The sequence below is a fragment of the Vigna unguiculata genome, chromosome 2 (assembly GCF_037176805.1).
Source record: "Vigna unguiculata cultivar grain cowpea cultivar isolate G323 ecotype 2 chromosome 2, ASM3717680v1, whole genome shotgun sequence".
NCBI lineage: Eukaryota > Viridiplantae > Streptophyta > Magnoliopsida > Fabales > Fabaceae > Vigna > Vigna unguiculata.
Window position 1 is genome coordinate 27,367,101 of NC_140793.1, and position 27,228 is coordinate 27,394,328.

At 30.7% G+C, this 27,228-nt stretch overlaps 3 protein-coding genes and 1 pseudogene across 5 annotated transcripts; 2 read left to right on the forward strand and 2 right to left on the reverse strand.

The window, feature by feature from the left end:
* The first annotated feature begins 3,738 nt into the window (after window positions 1-3,738).
* LOC114173822 (uncharacterized) lies at window positions 3,739-6,735 on the forward strand. 3 transcript variants are annotated; one of them, XR_003602600.2, is made up of 4 exons: window positions 3,739-4,026; window positions 4,525-5,103; window positions 5,295-5,460; window positions 6,473-6,735. XR_003602600.2 is itself a non-coding variant. In XM_028058448.2 (3 exons), exons 2-3 carry the CDS (start codon window positions 4,650-4,652, stop codon window positions 6,526-6,528), a joined length of 510 nt encoding a protein of 169 aa, XP_027914249.1. In that variant the 5' UTR covers window positions 3,739-4,026; window positions 4,525-4,649; the 3' UTR covers window positions 6,529-6,735. The 3 variants fall into 3 exon arrangements, 2 of the variants coding, with proteins under 2 accessions (XP_027914249.1, XP_027914251.1); XM_028058448.2 differs by lacking the exon at window positions 5,295-5,460; XM_028058450.2 differs by lacking the exon at window positions 5,295-5,460 and having other exon boundaries at window positions 3,748-4,026; window positions 4,623-5,103.
* Window positions 3,777-4,608, reverse strand: LOC114174579 (uncharacterized; annotated as a pseudogene).
* Window positions 6,736-13,055: 6,320 nt separating the features above from the next.
* LOC114173098 (protein NETWORKED 2D-like) lies at window positions 13,056-17,213 on the forward strand. The gene is made up of 2 exons (XM_028057319.2): window positions 13,056-13,454; window positions 14,151-17,213. Exons 1-2 carry the CDS (start codon window positions 13,361-13,363, stop codon window positions 17,003-17,005), a joined length of 2,949 nt encoding a protein of 982 aa, XP_027913120.2. The 5' UTR covers window positions 13,056-13,360; the 3' UTR covers window positions 17,006-17,213.
* A 127-nt stretch (window positions 17,214-17,340) lies between these two features.
* LOC114174010 (suppressor-like protein) lies at window positions 17,341-24,169 on the reverse strand. The gene is made up of 5 exons (XM_028058732.2): window positions 22,920-24,169; window positions 22,113-22,451; window positions 21,404-21,528; window positions 19,957-20,105; window positions 17,341-17,891 (listed from the first exon to the last, which is right to left on the reverse strand). The coding sequence occupies exons 1-5, from the start codon at window positions 24,131-24,133 to the stop codon at window positions 17,706-17,708; spliced, it is 2,013 nt and encodes a 670-aa protein (XP_027914533.2). The 5' UTR covers window positions 24,134-24,169; the 3' UTR covers window positions 17,341-17,705.
* Between the last annotated feature and the right edge of the window lie 3,059 nt (window positions 24,170-27,228).

Here is a 27,228-nt window from a genome sequence, read left to right on the forward strand (position 1 = left end):
TAGTATTTGAATTATTTATACCGTTTGACACATTTTCGCTTTAATGTTAACTCAAATATTATCATAAAATGCGTTTAAAATGACAAATAAACTTAATAAAAATTAATAAAAATGACTAAATCTATGCATTTCTAAAGATGAATGACTAAATTGGTATAAAGTTTCAAAGATGAACTAATTCTGAAATTCACTAAAATTTGAGAGACAAAAACATATTTAACCCATAATATATAAATACGTGAACAAAAGCGATATTACGATATACTTTTATATTGTATAAACTTTGCTTCATATATAAAACTACCCTAATTAGTGTAAACATCAATTCTTGCAACTCAATTATTTTAACGTTGGACAAACGGTAACAATTTAAAATCTTTTAAAAGAAGAGAACATGGAACAAAAGTCAATTGAAGGAGCTCCTTCTAAGAAAATCCAATGAGAAAATACACACTTTTTTCTTTCTTTCTTTCTTGCTACGTCAATACTTGTCATTCTTTTTTCTATGCAAACTTTTTCCGATTACTTAATTCCCATATTCAATATTCTATATTCTTTGAGTATTGATTACTCCATGGGCACCCACCTTTCAGTTTGTTCGTGGAAAAAATGATGACTCACTTTCAATCAATTTCGTAGAAACTTGTGTAGATCAATTACTAAGCTGTTACGTGCCCTCTTTCACCTTAAACAAGTTCTTTAATGCAACTTCTTAAATCACTATTAGAGTTTATATTGATTACTAATTAATCTCGTTTTTCATTTAATGGAACATTTACTTGGATAACTACATGTCGTGTTAATTAAACTTATGAACTTTTCATAATTAGTTCAATCACTAAGAGGTTAATCACATTCAAATAGTGGTTACAGCTATTTTATTAAGATTACTAAGTTTGATCTATGGTTGTTCCCCTGATACTCAATTTGTATATATATAATGAATCATATTTAGTGAACTTAAATATAAATAAATTTAATTTTCTAAATTTTGTACAATACTGTTTATTTTAATTTTTTTATATTATGAAAATAAAATATTAAATAAATAAATTATTGTTTTCAATCAGTGTAAAAATAGTTAAACTTGTTTATAAGTTAATTAGTGTCAATATTTTGTAATAGAAGTTAAATGGTGAAGGAGATTCCTATTTTCATACTTGATATAGAAGTTAGTTTGGAGAAGATAAACTTGATTTGGTTTCTTATTTACCTTCACGACTTGTTACAAAAACTTGATTTGTTACAATATATTGTTTTACTATCTGAGATATTTTACAATTTTTATAAAATATTGATCACTTTAACCATAAATATTGACATATAACTGCAAAAAATAAACAAAGCAGTTGTTAATGTTATCAATTTCAAATACTATTTCATTCAATTTGTAAATGTATAATTTAATTCAACTCAATTATTTTTTCAAAGTATATTATATAGCCCACTCAATTAAAACTAGAACAAGTAATGAATTTATGAGCTTTAAATTTGCGAATTCAATCCAATTTTATTGTTATATAGTAAAAATATTAATTTCCTAATTAAAAGACATTTGAATTTTTTATATTGTGAATATTGTTTAGAATGTTTTGTTTTGAGATGTGTATTTGTCTATTCAGACTAAGCCTTCATTTGCTCTTCTTTTCAACTTGACTAGACTCTCTTATCTCCACTTATAGTCTAAAATAGTATAATTTTAATTTTTTTTCTTGATTTCTTTTAAAAGAATAAAAGTGGATAAGTAATTGGAAGCACGAAAACATAAATCAAAACTTACACAAAAATAGTATGAGTTTTTAGGTGGAAATCTTATGTAATCTGTTCTAGTGCAACCTAACATAAAGAAATTGATTATACTATAATTAGCTTCCTAAATTCATCATTATTTCTAATAAATTATAAATTTCCCATAGATTAGTTATCCAAAGAAACAAAATAGATAAACTAGCTTAACATCTGTTCAAACTTAACATAAGTAATTGCAGAAAAAGATAATTAACACAAATATTTCTTAAGTTTACATCCACATTTTCATGTAGAACCTTATTTAGAAAGAGAGCATCATTAAATGTAATAAATATCTTTTGATGTATTTGACACAACTTGATCTCTCGTAAGATAAATCAATTTATTTAAAGTTGGTAGAAAGGTGTATGATTGAAGTAAGATGCAACACTAGACTTTATCTTTCTTTCTTTGTGCAAATCCTAAGTAACTTTTAAAACTATTTAAATGAAGAATAACTTTACTCATCCCACATAGTATTACATACAATATGTAAAGACTTTCGTATGAAACTTTTAGATGATTGTGTTATAGACATAATTTCGTTTGTAGAGAAAACCAAATCATATGTATATTTAAATTAATACTTTTGTTTGTATACACCAAAATTAATTATTTGCCATCATGTTTGATTTAATAGAAGCAAATTTGAGGTTTTTTTGTAAAACATGGTTCTTTTTAACTTGTAATTGTAAAATAGAGTCATTTGAATTTTTGTTTTAAAATAAGATGAAGTTGTTAGGACTCATGATGACATCTAGTCTGAAGTTGTCATGTTTGTAATCAATTTCTTTTATTTTTTAGTAAAAGTAAAATCGTCAGGACTTTTATCAATTTTTGTATATCAAAAAATTGAAATCGTTGATTCATGACAACTTTAATTATTTATTTTGTTTTTTAAATATAGAAACCACTATAAGTCCTAATGATTTTTCTTTTACGACAAAAGAAATAAAACCAATCAAACTTATATTGATATTTAAAAAAAAAAAAAACAAAATTCCAAGTTTGGCAGGAGCCAATCAACCATCTACTATATTAATTAAGTATGTTTATACTTAAATCGATTAGATGAAATTTTTGTATTCTTTTTTCATTATATTTTATTTGTCTTGTTTATATTCCATCTTTCATTAAGAAAATATTATATTGGATTAACTTATTAGAAAAAAAATAATTTCAACTCGAATTTATTCAACTGAATTAGAAATTTATCTTTCATCACCTACATCCCAATCAAGTCGAAACATTATATTTAAATAATTCACCCTTAAATTTGTTCAAATAAAAAAAGTATACCTTTCATATATTTATTTATATTTGATTTTTAAAATTAAAACTATAAGTATTTTTCAGAATATAAACAACGAAATAAGATTTTGTTTGTAGGCAACTATATATCCCACAGAAAATTTATTTCTAAAAGTATGTTAGTACTATACAAGCATACTTTTAGAAAAATATATATGTATAACAAAACGAAAAAGATATCGGCATTAAAATAATGTTAAAATATTTTTTTTTTATAAATTTAACTTTATCATAAGTTATTCCTTATAAATTATAATCTTATATTACTTATTTTGGTTGACATTATTGACACATGTCCACAAGTTGGACTGCACATGCATACCATGATTGGGTAATGGTCATCCACGTCAGCTAGTTTGGACGGTTATTATCTCTTCTATCGCTGAATCAACGTCAAATATTTTCTGATTAAAAAACATATATTCATGCTATATTGTTAACTACCTTACTCTATAGGCTAGGAATGAATTATTATAAGATGAGTGAGAATCAGAGTAAGAGAAGAAAGATCCTCTATCTGGCCGTAAATCAGAGTAACTGGTGCAATCTTGACCGTTGATGAGAAAAGAAAAGGTGAAAAAATAGCTCTATAAATTCAGATGAAGACGACGCTTTGAGCGAGCGATTGGGTTTGCTTCCCAGCGTACCCAGAAACAGAAGCAGAAGGGGGAAGACAGTTAGTAAGATAAAAGAGAGAGAGGGTTAATTTGCGAGTTAGGGTTTCGAGTTGTCTCACTGAGCCTATGCATTGTGTCATCGGTTTTTTCTCTCGCCGGAGGAAACTCTTGGTCCGATCTCCCCTGTTTTTCTTTCCAGTAGCATAGCAGTTTGAAAGGTTCTGTTTTTCCGGCGAGGAGTATGGGATTTTCCGGTGATTCTTTGGAGAATTGAGTTTAGGGGAATTCTCGATTTTGACCTAGAGCAAAGGTCTTTACTCAAAATATTCTCTGGGTTTCGTGTTCTTTTTCCATTTTTGCAGTGGATAGACCGAACATGACTGTCATTGTGCTTGATTTGTGTTGGTATTTTTGGATAAATAAGAAACAAGAAAAATTATTCCTTTGATATTTGGATAGTTATTTTAGATATTATTTTATGCTTTTATGGGAGTGTAAAACGTCTGAAATAAGTTTTGCTAACAGTTCATTATTGGAAATGGGTCAGTAATTCTAGGTCAAGTTCTTCAACTTTCTAAACTGGGTTTGATATTTAAGAAAACCTTGGTGAATTTATAACTTATGTTTCATCCGTGCTTGTGTTTTTTTTTTTTTTTTTAATAACAAAGTTTTGGTTTTTAATTGATTGTTATTGATATTAATAGGTTTGTTGGGTTGAATTTATTCTTGTGGCCTTCCCCATTTTCCAATTGATTTTCTTTTGTTGATGAATGGATCATATCCTAATATAGTGTGGTCACTGCAACAGGCAGGAACCACTGGCCCTTCGGTTTCTCAAATTTTTTGGTCTCATTCTTTCACAAATCTTTGGTCACCAAAAGAGCTTCACTCATTGTGACCCTTTAGGTTTGACTTACCACTGGAATTGGAAGTATGGCTGTCTCTTTAACTCGTTTGTCGTGGTGGTTGTGGGGTGGCAAAGAGAAAGAGCCAGTTTCCAGCGGCTCTCAGCTGAAGTCATCTTCTGAATGGGGTTTTAAGGAGAGAGAGACTCTGAAGTTTCCTTCTGTTAAGGGAACAAAAATAGCTCCTTCTCACAGGAAGGGTAAAAAGAAATGGCAGAGCAGGGAAGAGAGGAGACTTGATAGAGAGTACGATGTTGTGCTGGTGTCATCTGATGGTGATGGTTGTTGGTCAGACTCTGAATCTGATGACTCAGATTGGTCCATTGGGTGGTTGGAGCCACATGGTTCTGAATTTCTTCAGAGTGATGACGATATGGATAATAGTTTTGCTGTGCTGGTTCCTTGCTATAGCAAAGAGGTGGAGAGTTCAAGCAAGGAGCTTTTGAGTGCCATCAAGAACCTTCCAAATGAATTTTCTCCTGGTGAGATTCAGGACTTTTTTGAAATGTTTGATTTTGTTTTCATTTGAGTTATTTTGTTCTTTCTCAACTCCTAGCACTGTTTAACTTTTACTTACTTGATTAACCTTTTTTTGTGCTGGTTCTTTAAAGTCAAACGATCCTTGTTCTTGTTTATGTATTTTTAAGCTTTTATATTATTTTGTAATCAACAGTTTTCTATATGGTTTGGCCTTGTTGAGGATTCTGATGCTAATGAAGAAATGTGTCAGTCATTATCAAATACTATGCACTGTTTAGTAATTATGAGTGCAATGGTAATTGGGGCTTCAAACTCGCTAAATCCAAATAGGCTAATACATACTACATGATATAGACCAGGTAGTTTTGCCTTTTCCTTAGAATTATCTTCAAATGCATTGATCTGCGCGGCCTTTGTTTTTATTTATTTATTATATTTTTGCATTTTTCTTGGTGTGTGTATATTGTTGGGGTTTCTTGTTCTATCCTATGCGAGTTTTTGTTCCTCTTTTATATTCTAACGGTTTAATGTCTGATCTGCAAAGTAGCCTAGATTTATGAGGTAATTTTCTTTGTTTGTATCTTACCTATTCCAGGAGGTTTCCTTATGCTTCTGTCATGTGCTTTTTTCTCTTTTATCAAATTCTTATTTTGAATGTAAAGTGTTAGCTTGAAATTTTTGTTCCGGTGGTAAATCACTTTTACTTGGTTGTGTTCATGAGAGATAAAAAGTCTCGTTCATGAAACTGATGAAGTAGCTTCACCATCACAATCTGATTTAAGGTCATAAACTTCACACTGTACAAGGGACAGTCAAATTGATCACTGCCTTTTTACCACAGCCAAATGACTTGACATTTTTCTCTCATGTTCTACCCTGCATTTTTTCTTCGATAATATGTAGAATTAAAAAGATAGCGTATAGTATAATATATGATATGCTAATAAGATATGTTAACAGAACAGCTACTTTCCTTTTTATCTCAGAATTGTTCCTTTTTTGTCCATGGAAAGTGGTCCTGGCTTTTAGATCTTTATGGTTGAATGTACATTTATACCTATATCATCTTGTAGTATCTATAGGACTCACGGATGAAATTGATTGAATTTGTAAGAGTTGCATACTATTGTGTTAAAATAACTATTCACCACTTTCAATTGAGCTCTTTGTACATATGAAAACTAAGGAAAGTTGTCTTGGAATTAATATAGAAGTGCTTTCAATGGAGTGAAAACATTCATTTCCATTACTGATTAATAATACAGTATCACTTGATATATTCATGTGTATTATAATATTTGTGTATCTGCCTTTTGAAGAGATTATGGAACCATTCTAAATTGGTGTTTGGAACACTGTTTGAATTTGCAGCAGGCCAAAACTACGTGGAACACTGGCTAGCTTCTCTTCAGAATTTTAAAGCTTAGAAAACTGCATCTTCTGACAACGTTCTAGAAGTAGAGGAGGCTAAATAATCCATCCATCCCATGTATTTTTTGTACAAAGAAATCATCTTCTCTCTCCTCTTATTGTAAAAGCTTAAATTGAAATGGAAAATTTCAATCTAGAAAATTCCATATGGGCCAATCAATCACTATTATAATATAAAGAAAAAAAGGAGATTTTCATGTTGATATGAAGTTATAGTGGGGAGAATTGCAAGAATTATGCTTTGGATAAACTGATATGTTTTTATTTTTTACTTGTGGTACTATACAAGATTACAAGATAAAATATTTGAAAAAAAGGGGTAATGCAATTGGTCATTCATACTTTTAACAATATTTTTAATTATAATGTGTTAAATAAATAAATAATTATGAAAAGTATGGTTAATTTTGAGATTGGTTGGTAAACATAAAGTTCTTTATGGAAACAAGAACTAAAAGAAAAACTTCTCTCTGTAGCTTTTACTTTTGCAACTCAAGCAGGTAAATTAGATTCTTTTCTTCTTTCCTTCTTTCTTTTTTCCTTTTCATTTTTGATTGGTTCTTCGTAAATTCATTCTGCAGTTTTCCTTCCCTTTGCTGTTGGTTGTAAATCTGCATAGTCCATATTAATCCAAATTGGCATATCAAGTGTTGGACCACATGAATGTACGATTCAAAGAAGAACCACATAGTTTTTGTTCCTCGATTCAATGATAAATGGCCCATTCCTCCTTAACTTTGTGGATTGCCTTTAATGTGTGGCTGTTGCATCATTGATGCCCAGGAAATTCTGAGTGCAAAAGTAGGGGCTATCTAGATAAAAAACTGTTTTTTTATAATTACAAAACAATTTTTGTTTTTTTTAAATGTGTGCAAAATAAAAATTACAATTTTGCTCTACCTTTAATTCCTGATATGCCACCCTGATCTTTTTATTTCCTTATTATGTTAGTCTTTACATTTAAAACAAAAAAAAAAAAAAAAACTTGTAATTTTTAATTTACTTTTTAATTTTGTGTGTATACTTCTTTTATTTTGGTCAAATTAAACTCTATAACTAATTGTTTGTATTGTCAAGAAATAGTTCAGTTAAATAAAATATAAAACATATGAACTTAAGCTTTGGGTAAAATTGTGAGCTTTTTTACACTAAAACAGCCAAAACATAAAATACCAGGACCAAATTATTTATTAAAATATGAAAGGTGACTGAAATTGTACTTTACAGTAGATATATTTCTTACTTAAAATTGTAAACAAAAGAAAATTATTTTTGATAAAATAAGAATAAAAGGTTTCATAAGTTTTGGAATGACAAAATCCAGATTTTTATTTATTTTTTAATTAGAAGAATAGGTTAGCAAGATAGTCCATCGTGTCTGATCTCTAACCGGTCGATTTAGTAGATTAGACCACATAGTCCAACAATTTAGTGGATTAGACCACATAGTCCAAGATTAGTTGAGAGATAAAAATGTCAACATAGTTTGTCTTATTTTGAGTGGGATGATTACGTATCGTTGCCTATATTTATAAATTGGTTTTTTGTGATTAAGTTGTGATATATGAAAGAGAGGAAATAACCGTTAATTAAAAATAATTAAATATATTGGTGGTCGTTTAACTATAAAATTGAAATTGGTTCTACTCAAAATTTTGATTCTCCTAACTTTAAAAAATAATAGATATAATTTTTCTGACTCAACGACGTTCAATTTTGTTTGACATGGCAAAAGACATTTACATGTACCTTCACATGTGTTATTCACATGTCAATGATTAATTTTTGGAAATAAAATAATTTTTTCTCTAAAATATGCAGTGGTGAATTTTCCTCTAATTTTTCCTCTTCAATTTCTCTTGAGGACGGTAGTTGCGATAGAACTAAGGGTGTTTTCGAATGGTAGCACCACGACTAGGACTAGTGACGACCTTGCCATTAGTTGTGAGGTGCGATGGTTTCTACATTGAAACTTGTTTTAGAAAGAACAAGGCGATAATTGAAAATATAAAATGCACTGATATTGGCGAGGCATTTGATGGTGGAAACACATGTCACTAATGTAGATGTACATGTAGACATCGTTTATTATGTCACATAAAATTTAACATCATTGAATGAAACTTACTATATACGTTATTTTCTAAATTTAGAAAACCATATAGAATTATATTTTAAATAGAGACCGATTCCAATTTTATGATATAGTTGAGATACCTAAAACATTTAACCCAATTTAAAAAGCAGTCTATATCTTATGCATGACATTGACGGTATAAGCTATGATCAAAGAATTTGTTCGACTCCTTCGTTTTTGTCTCCTTACTTCTTCGTGATTTCCTCATTTCCATTGTTGTTATTAAATAACAACCAAACATGGCATTGAATGAAGACAAATTCGACAGCTAAAAAGAAACTCAAGTTTAAAGATTAACGAAATATGAATAAAAAATATACGTACATTTTTGTTATCTAAAAATATCTTTTTTTTTTTTTTTTTTTTTTTTTTTTTTTTTTTTTTTTACATTTCTTCCAACTACAAAATATGTATATCCAATAAAGTCGTTGACGGTACTAAACCTAAATAATTATGACCGAATTATACTTTGGTCTCTCTCGTTATTTGGTGATCTGTAATTTTCCTTTAATTTTAAATAAGTTTTACAAAATCAATCTTACTCCGAACATATTTATGAAAAAAGATAAGGCCAAAATAAAGTTTAATTAATTAAGTATAAATAATAAAATAAATTAAACATGTACAAAATATATTTAAATAAGAAAAACAAATAGTAAAATATTGGAAATAAGTAATACAATATCTTATATGAAAAATTCAATATATTGATTGCCTAAAAATAATACTTTTTGTACAAGGTTAAAGTTCTTGCTTAAACATTATTTGAGAAACTCAATATTCAAGCTGGATTTGTAAAAAGCTCATAGTTTAACTAAAATAACTAATGATGCTTAATCTAATCATTCTAAACCATTATCAAATTCAATGATACATGTAAATAAAATTATCAGTCAATTTCGTTTTATTATTACAATTTACTTTATTGAAAAATAATAATAGTCTTTACACATTCAACTTTTAATGATTTCTCTAACTTGAAATTACTTATCCTCTATTATGTAATATCAAAATTTAAGTAAGAACGTAAAAGAGAAAAAAAAATTAGTATCTACAAAAAAAATTTTAAATAATGATCGATTTTAATGATTAAAGATAATTTGTTACTAATAAATTAAAATACAAATTTATAGAATAAAAATTATTGGTAACTAAAATAACTTGTATTATGAATTAATCAATATAATTGATTTTTAAATTGGTAACTAAAAGAATTTATATATAGATTTATCTCTAAAATTAGTTACAAAGATTTTAACTATCAAATAATTGTTCTCTAATTAGAAAACTAGTCTTTAAATTAATTTATAAACATATTTTTGTTACAAAAAATGTTCATTAATTTAGAATTTTCCTATAATGTATATAAAATATAATTGTGTGTTGTTTAAAAGAAAAAAAAAAGTTAGAAAAACTTTAGATTAAGACTTATGTGCTTTACGCATAACTTAGAATGAAAAAAAAAATACAAAATTTTAATATTAACACTAAAACGTAAAAAAAAAAAGCTAAAATTTTAAATAAAAATTTTAACAGACAAAAATATAATTCCATATTTTATAGGTTGATAATTAGACACACATTTTACTTTTATTTACTTCGATATCATATTTATTTTAATTAGATTTCTGATTTATTTTGGTGCATATGTATCCCTTTATGTACTTATACCTTTATGTACTTATAGATTATTGTTGTTAACATTAAAATTAGTATTAATATTTACATTAATATTTTTAAGATAAATTCATTATTTTTATCATTAGTTTTATTATTGTTATCATTATTAGTTTTATTATTATTGATAGTGTTTATTATTATAAATGTTTTTTTAATTATAAAAAATATTATTATATTAAATATTTTTACTAAATAAATTTTTAATCTTTTAAAAAATAATAATAATTATTAATATTGTTATTAATATTTCTAATAGATAAATATATATTTTTAAATTTATTTAAATAAATATAATATCAATTATTTTCTTTTCTTTAAAAAGAAAAAAAAAACCGTGCATACGCCCGGTCATACAGTAGTTTTAAATAAAAAATTTAACAGACAAAAATATAATTTCATATTTTATTGATTGATAGTAAAAAATTATATTTTTCGAAAGAAAAACTGTACCAAATAATAAGACTCTTATTTTATCTCTTAAAAAAGTAAAGTTATCATCCAATCCGGAGACAAAAGTTTCATTGGTTAATTACCACTTCTATGTTATTGTTTATACTTTATAATTCTCAACTTTTAAAACCAAAATTTAACAATGCTATCGACTACCCAACTAGCAATTTGTACGATACTAAAAATTTTATATATATATATATATATATATATATATATATATATATATATATATATATATATATATATATAATATAATATAAACAATAAACTAAAATAAAATATAAAATTATAAAAAAAATATTACTAGGGTCGACAGAATCATTTATTTTTTTTTTCAACATAAAAATATTTTAAAAATAAAATAAAATATCATATGCTAAAAGAGTTAAACCTCTTAATAAATGAATATCATTTGCTGTACAATGTTATAAGATTTGTTGAGATGTCATTTTATTGACGATAACGAAGCGAATCAATCTTTTTGCCCTCAAACTTTCTGTCTTTCAAAATATAACTTTATTTGGGGATTTCTTAGAATTTTGAAAATCTCCCACTTTCTTTTCAAGCAAAAACTTTTCAGTGAGTGCAATTTTCATGTACTTTTAAATTTACGAAACTAAATTATCAAATGTAATTATTTTTTTCTACAAACAAAAAATACCATTACTAAGACTTACTTTGCTATGTTTATGTAACTATACATTTTATATGCTTTTTCTCCTCAAATAGTACACTTTGATCTAAAAATTATTTCAATAATATATTGTGTTAAATATTTGAATATATAACATATTTCTTTTCAGACCTGAACTTCATATAATTTGTTTCTTGAAAAGATTTTGATTCGGTTCCCAAATCTTTTTCCAGTTAGAAGAAAGGAAGAAAACACTATTATAATTTATATTAGTCAAAGACCTTTCTAAAATTGTTAAACATTTTGATATTTATAGCGTCATTGCAGGCCAAAGTAGCTAACAGAACGTGCCTCCAAAAATAACAGAAACACGAAATTTTATATTTCTAATTTCTCTCTCAGAAGCTTTGTTAAACTTTCTTCAACAAAGTCTCATCTTTCTGCGACAAAAGTCGGCCACCGCCACCTTCATTACAGCTTTCCTAACCAACTTTTTCGTATCATAAAATTTAGAAAACAGACACACATTATTGTTTTTCACAATAATTCATAATTCATATCATGAGTAACATCGAATAAGATTGATAAAATTTACTTAAATGAAATACATCCATAATTTTTAAATATGAAATATTAAAATGAAAAGATGACAAATTTTAATTTTTATTCAAAGTTAAAGAAAAAAAATATCTTTGATTTTTTATTTATTTATGTTATATTTACATAAATTCTCTTTTAATTGAGATGAAAAAATTTAATAGGATTAAATATTTTTTGTCTGAAAATTAAAATTAGTCCTTCTTGAAAACCTTAAACTAATTTAATCTCTTATTATTAGAAATATGTGGATTTAGTCTTTTAAACCAATTTTTTAAAATTTATTTCACATTTCAAATGCGTTTTCTCAGTTAGCTTTGAAGTGAGTGATGTAAATGAACTAAAATACTATAATAAAATGTATATGAAACATCAATTAAACTTAACAAAATTTGGTTAAAAGGATTAAATTTACACATTTACAAAATTGATGAACTAAATTGGTTCAAGATTTTCAAAAAGGACTAATTCCAATTTTTAATACAAGTTGAAGGATCAAAAACATATTTAACCTTTATTAATATAACTCATCATCACATCATGGCATATGAATAAACATTAAACATTGATAAATATTTATACAGAAGAATAGACTTAACAAATAATATATTTGAATGTAATAAACTCTCAAGACTTTATACACGCAAATATAGTATTAATGAAGTGAATTGTCAGTTTAATTTGGCCATATATGTAGTATTTTAATCATATCTTTCTACTTGTTAGGATTAGGTTATTTCAAGGAAATGCCTTGTTATATATATATTTTTTAAAAATAATTAGCCAATCTTTTTACTCACTTGATCTAAATCTTGGTAAGAAATTTGTCCTTGAAAAGTTGACGTTGGATTCTCCTTCGAAGAGTTTAATAACAGCGCAGAAGCTAATTTAACAGAGAAAGAGATGAAAGGTGTAAAAAGCAAGAAAAGCTGGAGAATGGCACAGGCACGTGGGTCGTTGAATGCATGCATTATGTGATTCTTTATATCATTTTATTGCAATGCTTTTTCAAAAGTAAGGTTTGCACAATAAATTCGTGCGAACTTTGCTCCCCTCCATCATCCCATAATTAGCACAACATCTTAGTTCCCACGTTTTCTCTTTGTTCATTATCTTTCTTTTTTTCTTTTTTTTTTCTTTTTTTCTTAATTTTTTTTTCCACTTTCTTCCCTTACTCCGTTGTTGTCATGGAATCCATGTCTTCTCTTCTCCATCTGAAACGGATAGAGAAATAGGAGAAACACGGTTTGCATGATTTTGACTCTCACGTTATTAAGATCTTGATACACACCAAGTAGGAGCACAGAAGAAGAAAGAAGCAACCAAAATGTTGCAGAGAGCAGCAAGCAATGCTTATTCATGGTGGTGGGTTAGCCATATCAGAACAAAGCAATCAAAATGGATGGAGCAAAACCTTCAAGGTGATGATGGCTTTATCTTCATTTTCCTTTTTCGTAGTAAAAGCATGATCAACTTCACAATTTGTCTCCTTTTTCTGATTGGATTTTTGTACACATTATTCATGGCATTGTTGTAAACGGATACTTCTCTGCCTTGCTTTCAACGTTAGATTATTATATAAATGTGTTTGTGTGTGTGTGTGTGCAAGCTTTTGATGGTCAATTTCAATTCACCATGGAATTAAACCTTTAAATTATGCATGCCTTGTATTAAAATAGTGTCATCTAAAATACATTTATCCGTAATGGGGTAATTCAACTGCATGAGTAGAGAGACGCTTGAGAAAAGTATTTGATGTTACTCATGCTCAGTTTAATTGCTTTATATGGATTCTGAAAATGCTTCTCAACGTGCTCTTATTTCCAAATCTCAAATCGTAATGCTAACTTTGGCCAGTGTGAGAGAGAAATTGCGGCATGGAATGACTCCATCGCCCACCCTGTTCTTGATGAAATGCCTTTCAGATGTTGATTAGCTTCATTTTCTTTCATTAATCATATGCTTTTTGAGAAATTGTAGTTTGCATTCCTTGAAGCTGTTGAAGTAATTTCGTATAAATTGCTTTCATGTTAGTAATTAGAAGACTGAATTAAAAAGTTGCTTGCTTTTATAAATGAATTTAGTTGGGTATCTAAAATATAGAAACAACACTGCAGATATGGAGGAAAAAGTGCAAAGTGTTATGAAGCTCTTGGCGGAAGAGGGTGACTCTTTTGCCAAGAGAGCAGAAATGTATTACAAAAGGAGACCGGAACTGATGAGCTTTGTGGAGGAATCGTTCAAGGCTTACCGGGCTTTAGCCGAACGATATGATCACATATCAACAGAGTTGCAAAACGCCAACAACACCATAGCTTCTGTCTTTCCAGATCGGGTCCCATTTATGGATGAAGATGACGATGATCAAAGGCCTCCAAAAAAAAACCCAGAAAAGTTGAAAAATATACCAAAGCCTCCCCATAAAGATTTGAAAACGGTCATAACAACAGCAGCAGCAGCCTCAAAGAAATTGCAATCCAAGAAATCAGCAGCCACTGCAGCTGCTGCTACTCCAAAAGTTCCTAAATCTGGTTTGAGCAGAAAAGAGGCCCGTGGAGAGATTGACAAGCTGCAGAAAGAGATTCTGGCCCTACAAACTGTGAAAGAATTTGCCAAGAACTCTTATGAGAATTCCCGTAGTAGATACCGGGACACTGATGAGCAAATAAAGGAATTGCAAGAGAGAGTTTCCTCTCTGCAAGAAGAACTTGGAGAAGGTGTTGACATTGAAGATGATGAAGCTCGGCGTTTGATAGCAGGAGCTGCTCTTCAATCATGCCAAGAGGCATTGACGAAGTTAGAAAAGAAACAGGAAAGATCACTTGATGAAACTAAAATTGAATCCGAAAGGGTAAAGGATGTCAAGGCCAAGGTGGGCTCTCTCATGGACGAATTCCATTATGAACGGAACAATTCTAAAGAACCAGGGATCCAAAGTGATTTAAAAATAATAGCAGAAACAGAATTGGATGAAAATGCCGATGATTTGAGTCGGAAGAAGAAGGAGTTGCAATTATTAAAGGAGAACCTTAAAGAGAACTTCGAAACTAGCTCCAATTCATCATTCAGTGTAGCAGAGATGGCAGAGAAGATTGATGAGCTAGTGAACAAAGTGATCAGTTTGGAAACTGCAGTATCATCCCAGAGCGCTATGGTGAAGAGATTGAGAACAGAAACTGATGAACTTCAGGAGCAGATTCGAATTCTGGAAAAGGATAAGGAGAATCTTATCAACGACAGAAATACATTGAATGACCAACTGAGGAAGATGGAAAAAAAGATGCATGGAGTAGAGGATCTAAACCAAATAGTTGAGGATCAGAATAGCAATCTCCAAACCCAACTCACGGAAGCACATTCTAATCTTGATCATCTCTCAGAGAAAGTCCAAAACGTGCAGCCAGGTGAGGAGGCTAACACCACACATTTATCAGATGAACAAAAGGATTCATCAACCCAAGAGGAATTAAAATGCGAATCTACAGCTGGTTTGGTAGAGGATGATGATGCAACAGATAAGGGGCTTAAGGTTGCTGGTACTGTTGAAGATGATCTAACATCAGACAACAAGCCTGAGGTCACTGGCTCACCATTTGCTAATGGCACCGGTTCGTTGGAAAATGATGTTAAGTCGGTAAATGAGGTTGAGGTCACCAGTTCCTTAAAAATGGAAGAAACAACCCCTGTGGAAAACAAATTTACAGAAGATTTAAAAGAACAAGAGAAGAATGTAAATCCTGGCAAAGGTGATGAAAAGGCAACAACTGATGTGAGCACTACCACAGAAAACCAGGAAGTCGAACAGCAACTAGAAAGCAACAAGCTAGATAGTTGTTCAGAGAGTTCAGAGAAACAGCAAGAAAATGATGCTAAACAAAGTCCATGTGAGATAGAGAAATCTCTCAAAGTTGATTCTAAGGAGCAGGCAACAGCACAAGATGAACCTGATTGGCGGAAATTGTTTACAAATGGAATGCATGATAGAGAACAAGTTCTGTTGGCTGAATATACTAATACTCTTCGAAACTATAAAGATGTCAAGAAGAGGCTGGCTGAAATAGAGACGAAAAATCAAGATAGCAACTTTAATTCGTCTGTGCAGCTAAAAGAACTGAAGACAGCCAATGCCACGAAAGATGAACAGATAAAAATTCTGCGTCAGAAACTAGTTCTCTTGCAGAGAAGCTTTGAAGGAAATGAATATTGTGCAGAGGTAACTGTAGTGATGCCATCAGAAAAGAACGGCATCGAGGAACTTCTGAAAATTGAACCTGAATCTACTTCACCTATTGAAGACAAATTCCGGTCAAACGTGGATGAAATTCTAGAGGAGAATTTAACGTTCTGGTTAAAATTCAGTGCTTATTACTCTGAGATACAGAAGTTTCAAACCACTGTGAAAGATTTGCAGACCGAGCTATCAAAACTACAGGAGAGAGGAAAGACGTCAGAGGGTAGTAGTAGCATAAAGTATTCTATAAGATCAGATGCAAAACCAATTTACCAACACCTAACAGAGATCCAGGGTGAAATAACAGTCTGGATGGAAAAAGGTGCTGTGTTAAAAGAAGAACTGCATAGTCGATTCACATCTTTGTGTGACATCCAAGAGGAGATAACAGCAGCATTGAAATCCAGTGCTGAAGATGATGACTTCAGGTTCACAAGCTACCAAGCTGCCAAGTTCCAAGGTGAAATTTTGAACATGAAACAGGAAAACAACAAGGTTGCTGATGAACTTCAAGCGGGTTTAGATGTTGTATCAGCTCTCCAACTTGACATAGAAAAGGCTCTGGTAAACTTGAATGATGAACACGGGTTCTCGGTTTCAAAAAGACAACAAAATGGCCAGCTAAGACAATCAGAGACTCGGGCCAAGGTTCCTCTGAGGTCTTTTATCTTTGGCTCCAAACCAAAGAAACAATCAATCTTCTCCTGTATGGCCCCTGGAACGAATCGGAAATACCGGTAGGAGCAGGATCGTATGTACAAAGTTTTTTTTTTCCATGTACTACTTTAGTTTTTTCATCTTTGTGAAAATTCTTTTATCGGTTAAATTAGGCTGCAGTTTATTGACAGATATGCCTTTTTACTAAAAGGGAATATTCAATTTTAACTTTTTGGCTGTTCATAAATCATAAGTTGGTGAGAAGTGTGACAAAATGTAGTATTTTGGTGTACAGTTCTCTTCGTATTTTGAGCATACGAGTAGGAGAGATTATAATTTGGTACTGATAATTTTATGGCTAGCAAAGTAGAAATTCATATATGACCAGAACAGTATTAGATGATACTCTCACAAAACCCTAAAAGAAGGAACGAAGGAATCAACAACTGTCAATAGTGGATGACAAAAACCAAATATAAAAAATAAATTTGCCATGTAACATAGTAAGCCAATTCCCATTTTGGTAGACTTCTCTAGCCACCTATTTTACAGCCAATAAACAAGCTACAGATGAACTTCTCTGGAGGCAAGCTCTTGTCGAGTGCCAAAACCTGATGAAGTTACACCATTACTAGCAAGCATTCCCATATGCCCTCAGCTAAGCAGGTGCCTACCCAACGTGAAAAAATAAAGGATAGTAAACAGGTTGGGAAACATGCCATCCAGAGACTGAATATGATTGAAGAATCCCAAAACTTAAATCCAGATAAATATTTCAGTATCTTCAATTGCCCTTCTTTGTTGTATCTTGTGGTAACTGCAGCCCCATGAGGCCGAGCAAATTAGAAGCAGGACCAGGAAGGCCTTGTTGGGAAGAAAAGGAATCAAGAAAGCTTTTTACTAAATTTACATCCACATCTACAGGAGAAAAATCCTCGTCCATATTATGTCCTGACGAATTAGATGTTCCCTGAAAGTGAATTCAAATGCAAGAGCAAACAAACATCAGTCTTGCAACTGCACAATGAAAAATTGCAGAAGAAAATATAAACTTAACTATTATGCAAGTCTCTATTTTGGCCACTACCATCTTGTTTCTAAGCTTGATTTTGTAGCAGTGCTACGAACAGGTATGAATTCTGGTTCTTATGCGATATTATTTGAAGTTTATTTATCTGCAATTATCAAGATTGATATTATTTAAATTAGTATTGGTTAAAAAACATTATTTGTTTTATAGAAAATAAATTATTTATAATTTAACTTTTGGATATTAAATGTACCATTCAAAGATTTGTTATATATGAAATAAATATTTTAAAGATTACATTTTTACTACTTAGGAAACTTGATATTAAAATTAGAAGATTAAATCAATGTCAAATGAAAGACAAAAGCAATGATAGATATAATAATAACTTAACAGTTGTTATAAAACAATAAAATAATATTTTTATTTGACGAAAATTAGATATTTGTTTTTAAACATGTTATGTAATAACAGCCAATATTTGTTTCAAATATTTATTTTTATAGTTACACTGTAAAAATAATAATTATCATATTATGACAAGAGATATAAAAAATATAATATTTACTCTACGCCATACTTGATTATTATCATGAATTTATAAAATCGATTACAAATTGGATTTTGAATTCTACAGCTAGAGTGAATTTTATGTGTGTTTATGTATGTAAGTATAAAACTTTGAACTTAGCATTTTGTTATTTATGATATAGGATGCTGTAGTTTGTAATCACCCATTTTCAAGATTATAATATTTTTTATCTGAATATTATTTTTCATCATTTAGTAAATTATAAATTAGTATTATTAACTTTGCATATGCTATAATTGCATTTTTATCATTAACAGAATAATTTCAGAATAAATAATACAAGCCCTAACAAGGTAAAGCTTTTCTTACAAAGTCATTCTATCACAAACAGTCATACATATATGGCATGTTTGTTGATTTTTATAATAATAATAATAATAATAAGTACTTCAAAAGTCATGCAAAAGATGATCTAATGATGAAAATTTTTTATAATGACAGTACACATCTCTATTAAACCCACAAGTTTATCATTATTTTATATTAATCACGCACACAAACATACATGAGCAAGAAGGACCCTAGCTACAATAAAATGCATTGTTTTCCATACTTGACTAGCCTAACCAAATGCCAAAATAAAACATGATTAGACCTTTGTATGACACTGCTATATATACTTTACTTCTTTCGTTTCAAATCATCATGAGAGGTTTGGTATCCCTGGTGTTTTGAAAATCTGACCGGCAGGTCAAACCAGAAAACTGGTATACCGATCAGCTGTTTGACTCAAATAAATCATAAAATCGCTCCACAAAAAAAAATCGTCATTGAAACCAATAAAAAAACTGGAAAAAACCAGTACAAAAAGAAAAAATGGCTTAGAGCATATCAATGAAAAATGTTTAATAATTTTTTTCTTAAAAAGAAATCTAAAGTATTTGACATTTTCTTTTTTATTCTAGATATGAACTTTATATAGTCAATGAATATTATTGTGTACTGTTGAAACTTAAAGCAAGTATTATGATACATTTTATTTATACTTTTGTGTATGTATTTTGAATGTCAAAATCTTTTAATTTGCGTTTTAGATTTCATAGTGTTATAAAATCATAATATTATTCAATTATTATTATATTAATACTGGTTCAACCAGGCATTGAACCTTTAGCAATATCAATGGGGCAATATGATGGAAGACAGAAATTCCACCATATAAACACAGCCTTGCAACCTATGCTACCGCCGTAGCAGACCTCCGTTCATGAAAGGTCCGTGGTTGTGGATCAAAAAATACCACTTTATAGCATTATAGCAGTGCTACATCCGCTACTTAATATTGCCTTGAATCAATGCCTTAATTAGATCAATGACTGGTCCAATGATTTTAAAAACATTGGACAGATACATACACATCGCTATGGATTAACAATTAGCACATTCTTTCCTCATGCAAATGCAAACAAATACCTGATTCTTTGGAATCTGTTCATTAGCACGAACAAAACTTTTCTGAAGGGTGGTTGCCTTCAGTTCTTCATTCATAGCATCAGAATAGGACCGCATGAAAGTATCGTCACCACCCTCCCCCAATTCACCCACATCACTATCAGACTCATCTGCATGATCAATAAAAACATAAGAACCCACAAATGATACCAAGGTAGAAGACATACAAATTGATTGGCCTAGTGATCTCCTATTTGGTTGAATTCCAGAAATTAATTCATTATACATGCTAAAACCCAGGCACCAGTATTCCTATCAAACAATTAATGTTGTGCTTTGTTGAAGGGGAGGAAATAGGGGTGATCAAACTAAATGGGTTTGTTTGGTAGAATAGATGAAGGAGAGAATTAAAAGATCAGTGTGTTCCACAAGTATTTTCTACTCTGTTTGTCACCCACTTTCACTCAATTCTATACATCTCCCCTCATTTCTTTTATATTTATCTGATCCTAAGGGAATTGATCTAATTCCCATCAGATAGCACAAAATTTGAAGACAGACTGGCAAACTTAAACAGTGTTCTGGTAAGCAATAACTAATTAAACATTACTATTATCATGCACTTTTCAGTGAAACTAGATTAAGCAAAATCCTCTGCATGGAATTCTAGATTTTTCAAGGATTAATATTTTAAAGTAAATACATATGCATATTTAATAGGAACTATTAATACAATGTATCTTGAAACATTGTGTGGCTAACACATTAAAAACCAGCTACGATGATGTGCTAAAGCCCAAAAGATAACTCTAAGAGCGTAGGTTATAATAATGATACAGACATCTGTTTGAACTTCTCAGAACTTCATACCAATGAAGTACGGAGATATAGTTCGGATCAACAATTTCTTTATATTTATTATTAAAGACAGAGGAAAAGCATTACACATAATACACTTTCATTATCTGATTATCCCAATTCCCAAGTACAATACCAAGGTATTATAGGCTTAGACTTTTTTCAGTTGGATAATGGTGTATTGAAGAGATGAACAGTTTACTACCATTTGTCCAGAAAAAACATACAAAATCCTAACATGTACCATCATAGAAACCACAATAAAGAATTTGCTAGCACTTAATCCAAATCATTGACAGGAAATTTCAATCTTGAAAAGAAATTAGAGGAACTCCTACCTTCATTCTACTAGAACTATACATGCTACACTCATAACAGAGAAAAATTTGGAGACTTTGCAAAACAGATAACCAAAAAGTTCAAACATACAAGATGTGAATTGTAATGAATTACATGCATGATACCACAAAAAATGTATTAATGTAATGGTGTAAGAGAACTCTCTTACAAAATAATCAATTACCAGAAAATAAATGCAAATAAAAAAGTTTAATATATAACAACTAAAGAGAGGAGATATTCAACTGTAAACTTAGACAAGAGATCTCACCAAAGTCCGGGTCAGAGGATGATCCTTCTTCAATATTGCTGTTGGCAGCTTCATTGTCTGGATACTTCATTATTGATCCCATGTCTTTAATAAATTGGTCTACATCAAGGTCCACTTCCATATTCCTTTAAAAGAAAAAAACCCAGATATAGAGATATTACATAATAAAGTAACACAGCAAAGTCTGAAAGGTACAATTATGACAGCATCCAGAAAAACTAACCAGTAGCAAGAAAAAAATATTTATACCATATACTAAATAGAAAATGTTATTATGTTATTCAATACTTAATAATTAAGGACATTTTACTTAGAAATTGAGAAATTATTATAAAAATAGTTAAAAATTGAGCTGGTATCAGTTTCACATAAACAAAAAGCAAGGGATTTTATTCTGATTTTTATGATTAGGAAAATATGCCCACAGCAGATTATTTTGGACTTGAAAAGCTATTTTACACGCTTGTTGAATCAGGACCACATTAAATTTCTGGCAATATCCATTTTAATTAATAGGCAGGGTGTTAGACTTAAACCTGTATCCCGGGGGATCTATGATACAGAATTTATGTCAGCCAACATCTTGAGAAACAAATTATTTTAACCGCCCTAATCCTTTTGAAGTAAAGCATTAAAGATGCCTACACGATAAGTGATTTAAGACTGCATATCAGGTATGCTAAATGAGTATGGGCGTCACTGAACTAACCTGTCCTCAGGAGCTTCAGCACCCTTGTAACTTGACAACTTATGGACAAATGACTGCATGGTCTTTGCTATATCTCCGGGATCAAACTCGTCAGCATTCAAAGCAGATGACAGACCAGTATCGTGATCCTCTTTTGCTTTCCCTTTCTTTTTGTGTTTTAAGTCATATAGTTCCATCTCCTTTTGTCTTTCCATAAGAACAGAGTTCAATTCTTCCTCTCCACCATAAAGCCAGGAATCATCATCAGATGGAGGAACCTCTTGATCCTTAAAATCGTCCACTGAGTGAGGCAGAGCAAGAATTTCATCTATACGTCTAACAGGAGCATTCATCAACTCACTGCAACAAACTTTCACTTTAGCAATGATAAAAACAAAATAAACCAACATAAAACCTGGAGGTTTAGCTCAAACAACATTACTACATCAGAACCTAAGCAGACCAATTCCCCAATGCCCCATATAATCATTGTCAACAAAGAGCATTTATACATTCCCATCAACGTGAGATCTCTACAACAATTTAGGGACCCTAATAAGATAGACTGATGCCCTCTTGAATTTGGGCTTGGTCAAACAAAACTCTAGAAGCTATCACATGAGATAAGGATTGTCCAAGCCTTTACAAGTTCTACTTTGATCCTACCTATAACCAATGCATGATCTCATGAATGACAAAATAAGGAAAGACAAGAAAAACCAGGGAGCTAAGCCAACTAAACACACAACCAAACGGCCATTCACCCATTCAAAACAAACACAAAAACTTAATTCAGATAAATATCAATAGCTTAGTTCCAATACCAACCTGGCCTGGGAATGCAGAGAAGTGTTTCTATAATACTCTTGAGCACTCTGCACCAATCTCTGGTACTCAGAGGAACCCGGAAGCAGCCCTTGGAAGTAGCCACTGTTCTCCAAGCTCTTCTTAAACGCCTCCCAAGTGCTCCCTTGCCCTTCAACCCCATCGCGCTTCCGCTGCTGATACATCATCTCCAATCCACAAGCTATCTTCATCCCCAGCTCCGCCTCCACAAACCCCTCCCTCTCAGCCCGACCCGGCATCGTCGGGTAACACTTCGGAGCCTGAAACCGCTGCTGCACCAACTGCGCGTACATCGCCCTCGACATTTTCACCGAAACGCAGACTAACTCCTCTGTTGCCCCTCTCTCCACGAACCTCTCCATCCCCGCAGCGAATTTCATCGTGTCTACATCCCTGTCGTAGAACCCCTCTACCGCGAGCGAAATCAATCGCGGCTCGTGCTTCAGAACCTGCGCCACGGACACCGGAACCCTAATCCTAACCCTATGCATGTTCCTCCTGGCGCGCTCGGGATAGTCCTCAATGCGTTTCTTCACGGCTCGCTGGACTGCGTCGGAGGCGAGGGATTCGTGGCCGGAATTGGCGACGAAGGCGAGGGAGTCGACAAGGGAGGGGTGGGGAAGGCGGTCGCGGGGGACGATGTGCAGGTTTCCATGTCGGAGGAAGAGGCGGTGATGGGAGGTGTCGGGGTTGAGCCAACGGGGGAGGTGGAAGGCGGCCTCAATGAGGAGGAAGTCGCCGTCGGAGTCCCAGAGGCGGAGGGAAAGGGAGGGGAATCGGAGGGAGATTTGGAAGAGGAGGAAGACTGCAAACCACTCGTCGTCGAGGTTGTCACCGTAGCGGAGGTGGCCGTGGAGGTGGGGGAGGTTGGAGGAGGAGGAGCAGGGGCATGAGGGATTGGGGGGAGTCGAAACAGAGAGAGTGAAGGGTTGGTGCTGCCAGATGTAGTCTTGGGTGAAGGGGGATATTGTTTGGAGGATTTCCAGGTGGAGAGAGTGGAGCGTCGCGGTGGCGGTGGCGGTGGCGGTGGCGGTGGCGGTGGAGGAGTCGGGGTATATGGCGTAAAAAACGGTGTCGTCTGAGGGGCGGGGGGAGAAGATGGAAGAAGAAGGAAATTCCATTGCATGTGCTGAGTTGCTCAGGCTGAAAGAAAACTTCTCCGGGAACACCCTTTCATAAACCTCTTTCTTGAACATTCGAGGTTTTATGAAACAGATTTATGTTATCATATTCTTTCATATTTTTATTTTTTTTTACATTTCTTCTTTGTTCTATTTAACTTCTCACAAAAGTGCATTTTATATTTTGATTAATTATTTGGTACTTGTGGTTGGTATCCACTTAAAAAAATATCAATTGTGTCTCCGTGAGAAGTATGTTAATTAGAGTTCTCTTTCTTTCGGTAAAAATAATTAACCGAAAATAATTAACGTAGTTAATCGTGTTATTTTTTGGTTTTTTAATTTTTATTTTTAAATTTTACAAAAAAATTTGTTGTCTGTGACGTGTAAAATCTCTGTTGTAAACTTGTGACATGTGACAATGTTAGTGTCACGTAATAGAATAATGTCACGTGTGTCAGATATTGTATTTCAGTCAAAAGTAATTATGGTCGTTAATGGCAAATAATGTGTCACTCTTTGATTTTTTTAATTTTTTTAATTTTTTTAATTTTTTAATTTTTTTTTTTAAATTGCAAACATTTTTTGTTTTCATATGTCAAGTATCTGTTGTGACATGTAACGTGTCACATGGTAAGATAATGTCACGTGTGTCAAATGTCATTGCGTTGATTTCAATTTAGTCTTCACATATATATTTCATTGTTTCAATTTAGTCCTCACATCTTTGGTTCAATTTTGTCCTTTTAATTATTGAAGTATTTTCTTAATCCATTTTTTTATAAGATTAAGACTATTTAAGTATAAATATTTTTACAAAATTAATTACTGATATTTACATTAAGATTTAGTGGTTAAAAAACATTATACTAATATAATAATATAGTTACCCACTTTGTTTTTCTAAGATAAAACAATATTGTCTCTCTCCAATTTCATACAAAATCTATTATTTGTATAAATCTTATACTAATTTTTTTTAGGGATAAATATGTTTTTGGTCCCTTAACTTTCAATCAATTTTGGAATTAGTCCATTTCGAAACTTTGGACAAGTTTAGTCCTTCATCTTTCGAAATATGTGGATTTAGTCTTTTTAATCAAATTTTGTTAGGTTGATTTGATGTTTTGTATGCATTAAAGGTTTGTATTTGAGTTGTTTATACTATTTGACATATTTTTGCTTTAATGTTAAGTCAGATACTATTATGAGATGCGCTTGAAATGTTAAATAAACTTAACAAACTTTGATTAATATGATTAAATTCACGTATTTTGAAAGATGAATGACTAAATTGGTCCAAAATTTCGAAATGAACTAATTCCAAAATTTATTGAAAGTTAAGGTACCAAAAACATATTTAACATTCTTTTTTATTAAAAATGACTTTTTAACATATTACATTATTGTATATTATTAACCCATATTTTGTTAATGTATTCTTTGAGTACTAAATTTTAATATAAATATCAGTACTTAATTTTGTATAAATATTTATACTTAATTAGTTTTAATTTTATAAAAAAATGGATTATAAAAATATATTTCAATTATTAAAAAAATGGGATAAAATTGAATCATAGACACAAAAGTAAGGACTAAATTAAAACAATCAAAGACATATGAGGACTAAATTGAGATAAGGATAATGACATTTGACACACGTGACATTATCATGCCACGTGGCATTGATATTGTCATGTGTTACAATAGAGACTTGACACGTGACAACAAAAAAATTTTGCAAAAAAAATAATAATAATTAATTTAAACAAAAAATAAAAAAAATCAGAGAGTGACACGTATCGTGTCATTAATGGCATTAATTATTTTTGTCAAGAAAGGACTTAATTGAAGCATCTTTCAAAAGGTGTGGATGCAAACGTAATTGACACTTTTTAACCACGGATACCATATTTACACGCTCCTACTAAAGTTAATACCATCCGAGTAATTAAACCTTTATTTTTACTCTTTAATTTACAATAAATATTTTTTACTGAAACTTACTTAAACTGCTTTGAAGTTTTAATTCCAATATATTACTTATTAAGTAGGATGTTCAAATTTCACTTTCACGTTTACTCCGAAAGTAAAATACTTTCGTTATGGTTAAATTATACTTTTAGTCCCCATTTTCGTAGCAAAATTTGAATTTGGTTCCTCAATTATTTTTTATCTCAATCTGGTCCCTATTTTGGGAAATTTGACCCAATCAAGTCCTTTCCGTTAGTGGTGGAGTAACGGTGTTAAATGGGGTGCCACGTGTCAGCTTCTGGATTTTTTGAATTTTTTTTTTATTTTTTTTATTTTTTTTTTATTTTTTATTAATTTTTTTAAATTTTTTTAAAAAATTAAAATTTTGCCACGTGTCAAGCAGACATCGTGCCACGTGGCAGTGACAGTGCCACGTGTCACTATTTGGGAGTTGTCATTTTCTCATCCTCAATTTGGTCCCTGTATTTTATTTTTTGTCTCAATTTAGTCCCAATTTTTGTAAAAATGGTGCAATTTTGTCCCTCTCCAAATTGAAACCAAATTTAATTTCTATGTAAATATGCACAAATATTTCTATCAAAATTGATATTTCAAGTAAATATTTTTAACAAGATTAAGTTTATTTTAATTTATATTTTACGTTAAACTTTATTTAAAATTGTTTTAAAGTTGTTAATAGAAAATAATGTTAATAAAAAAATTCTTAAATTATATTGATATTTTATTACATTATACTTTAATATTGTTTTTTATTTGAATTTATATTTTAAATAATTGCATATTTTTAAAATGTGTAAAATTCAATAATTTTTATACAAATATTTTAGTTAGTATAAAAATAACAATTATATAATTTAAGAAAAATGAACTAGTTTATGTAACAATAAAAAACAAATAAATTTAAAATTTGAAAACAATTTTAAGTAAAATTTAATGTGAAACAAATTTAAAGAAACTTGGTTTTATTCAAAATATATAATAAAAATATCAATTTGAATAAAAAAATCAAATTTAATAAAAATATTTGTATAACATTTTATAATTTTTGTTTCAATTTGGAGGGGGACGAAATTGCATAATTTTTACAAAAATTGGGACTAAATTGAGACAAAAGATAAAATACAGGGACCAAATTGAGAATGAGAAAATGACACCTCCCAAATAGTGACACG

Excerpts from the sequence above, each read along its gene's own strand:
- LOC114173822 (XM_028058448.2), top strand. The coding sequence starts at position 4,650 with ATGGCTGTCTCTTTAACTCGTTTGTCGTGGTGGTTGTGGGGTGGCAAA. Across the intron at positions 5,104-6,472 it reads TCCAAATGAATTTTCTCCTG|CAGGCCAAAACTACGTGGAA; the intron begins GTGAGATTCAGG and ends TTGAATTTGCAG.
- LOC114173098 (XM_028057319.2), top strand. The coding sequence starts at position 13,361 with ATGTTGCAGAGAGCAGCAAGCAATGCTTATTCATGGTGGTGGGTTAGC. Across the intron at positions 13,455-14,150 it reads GATGGAGCAAAACCTTCAAG|ATATGGAGGAAAAAGTGCAA; the intron begins GTGATGATGGCT and ends ACAACACTGCAG.
- LOC114174010 (XM_028058732.2), bottom strand. The coding sequence starts at position 24,133 with ATGTTCAAGAAAGAGGTTTATGAAAGGGTGTTCCCGGAGAAGTTTTCT. Across the intron at positions 21,529-22,112 it reads GCTGAAGCTCCTGAGGACAG|GAATATGGAAGTGGACCTTG; the intron begins GTTAGTTCAGTG and ends TTTCTTTTAAAG. Across the intron at positions 20,106-21,403 it reads ATCCTCTGACCCGGACTTTG|ATGAGTCTGATAGTGATGTG; the intron begins GTGAGATCTCTT and ends TTGATCATGCAG.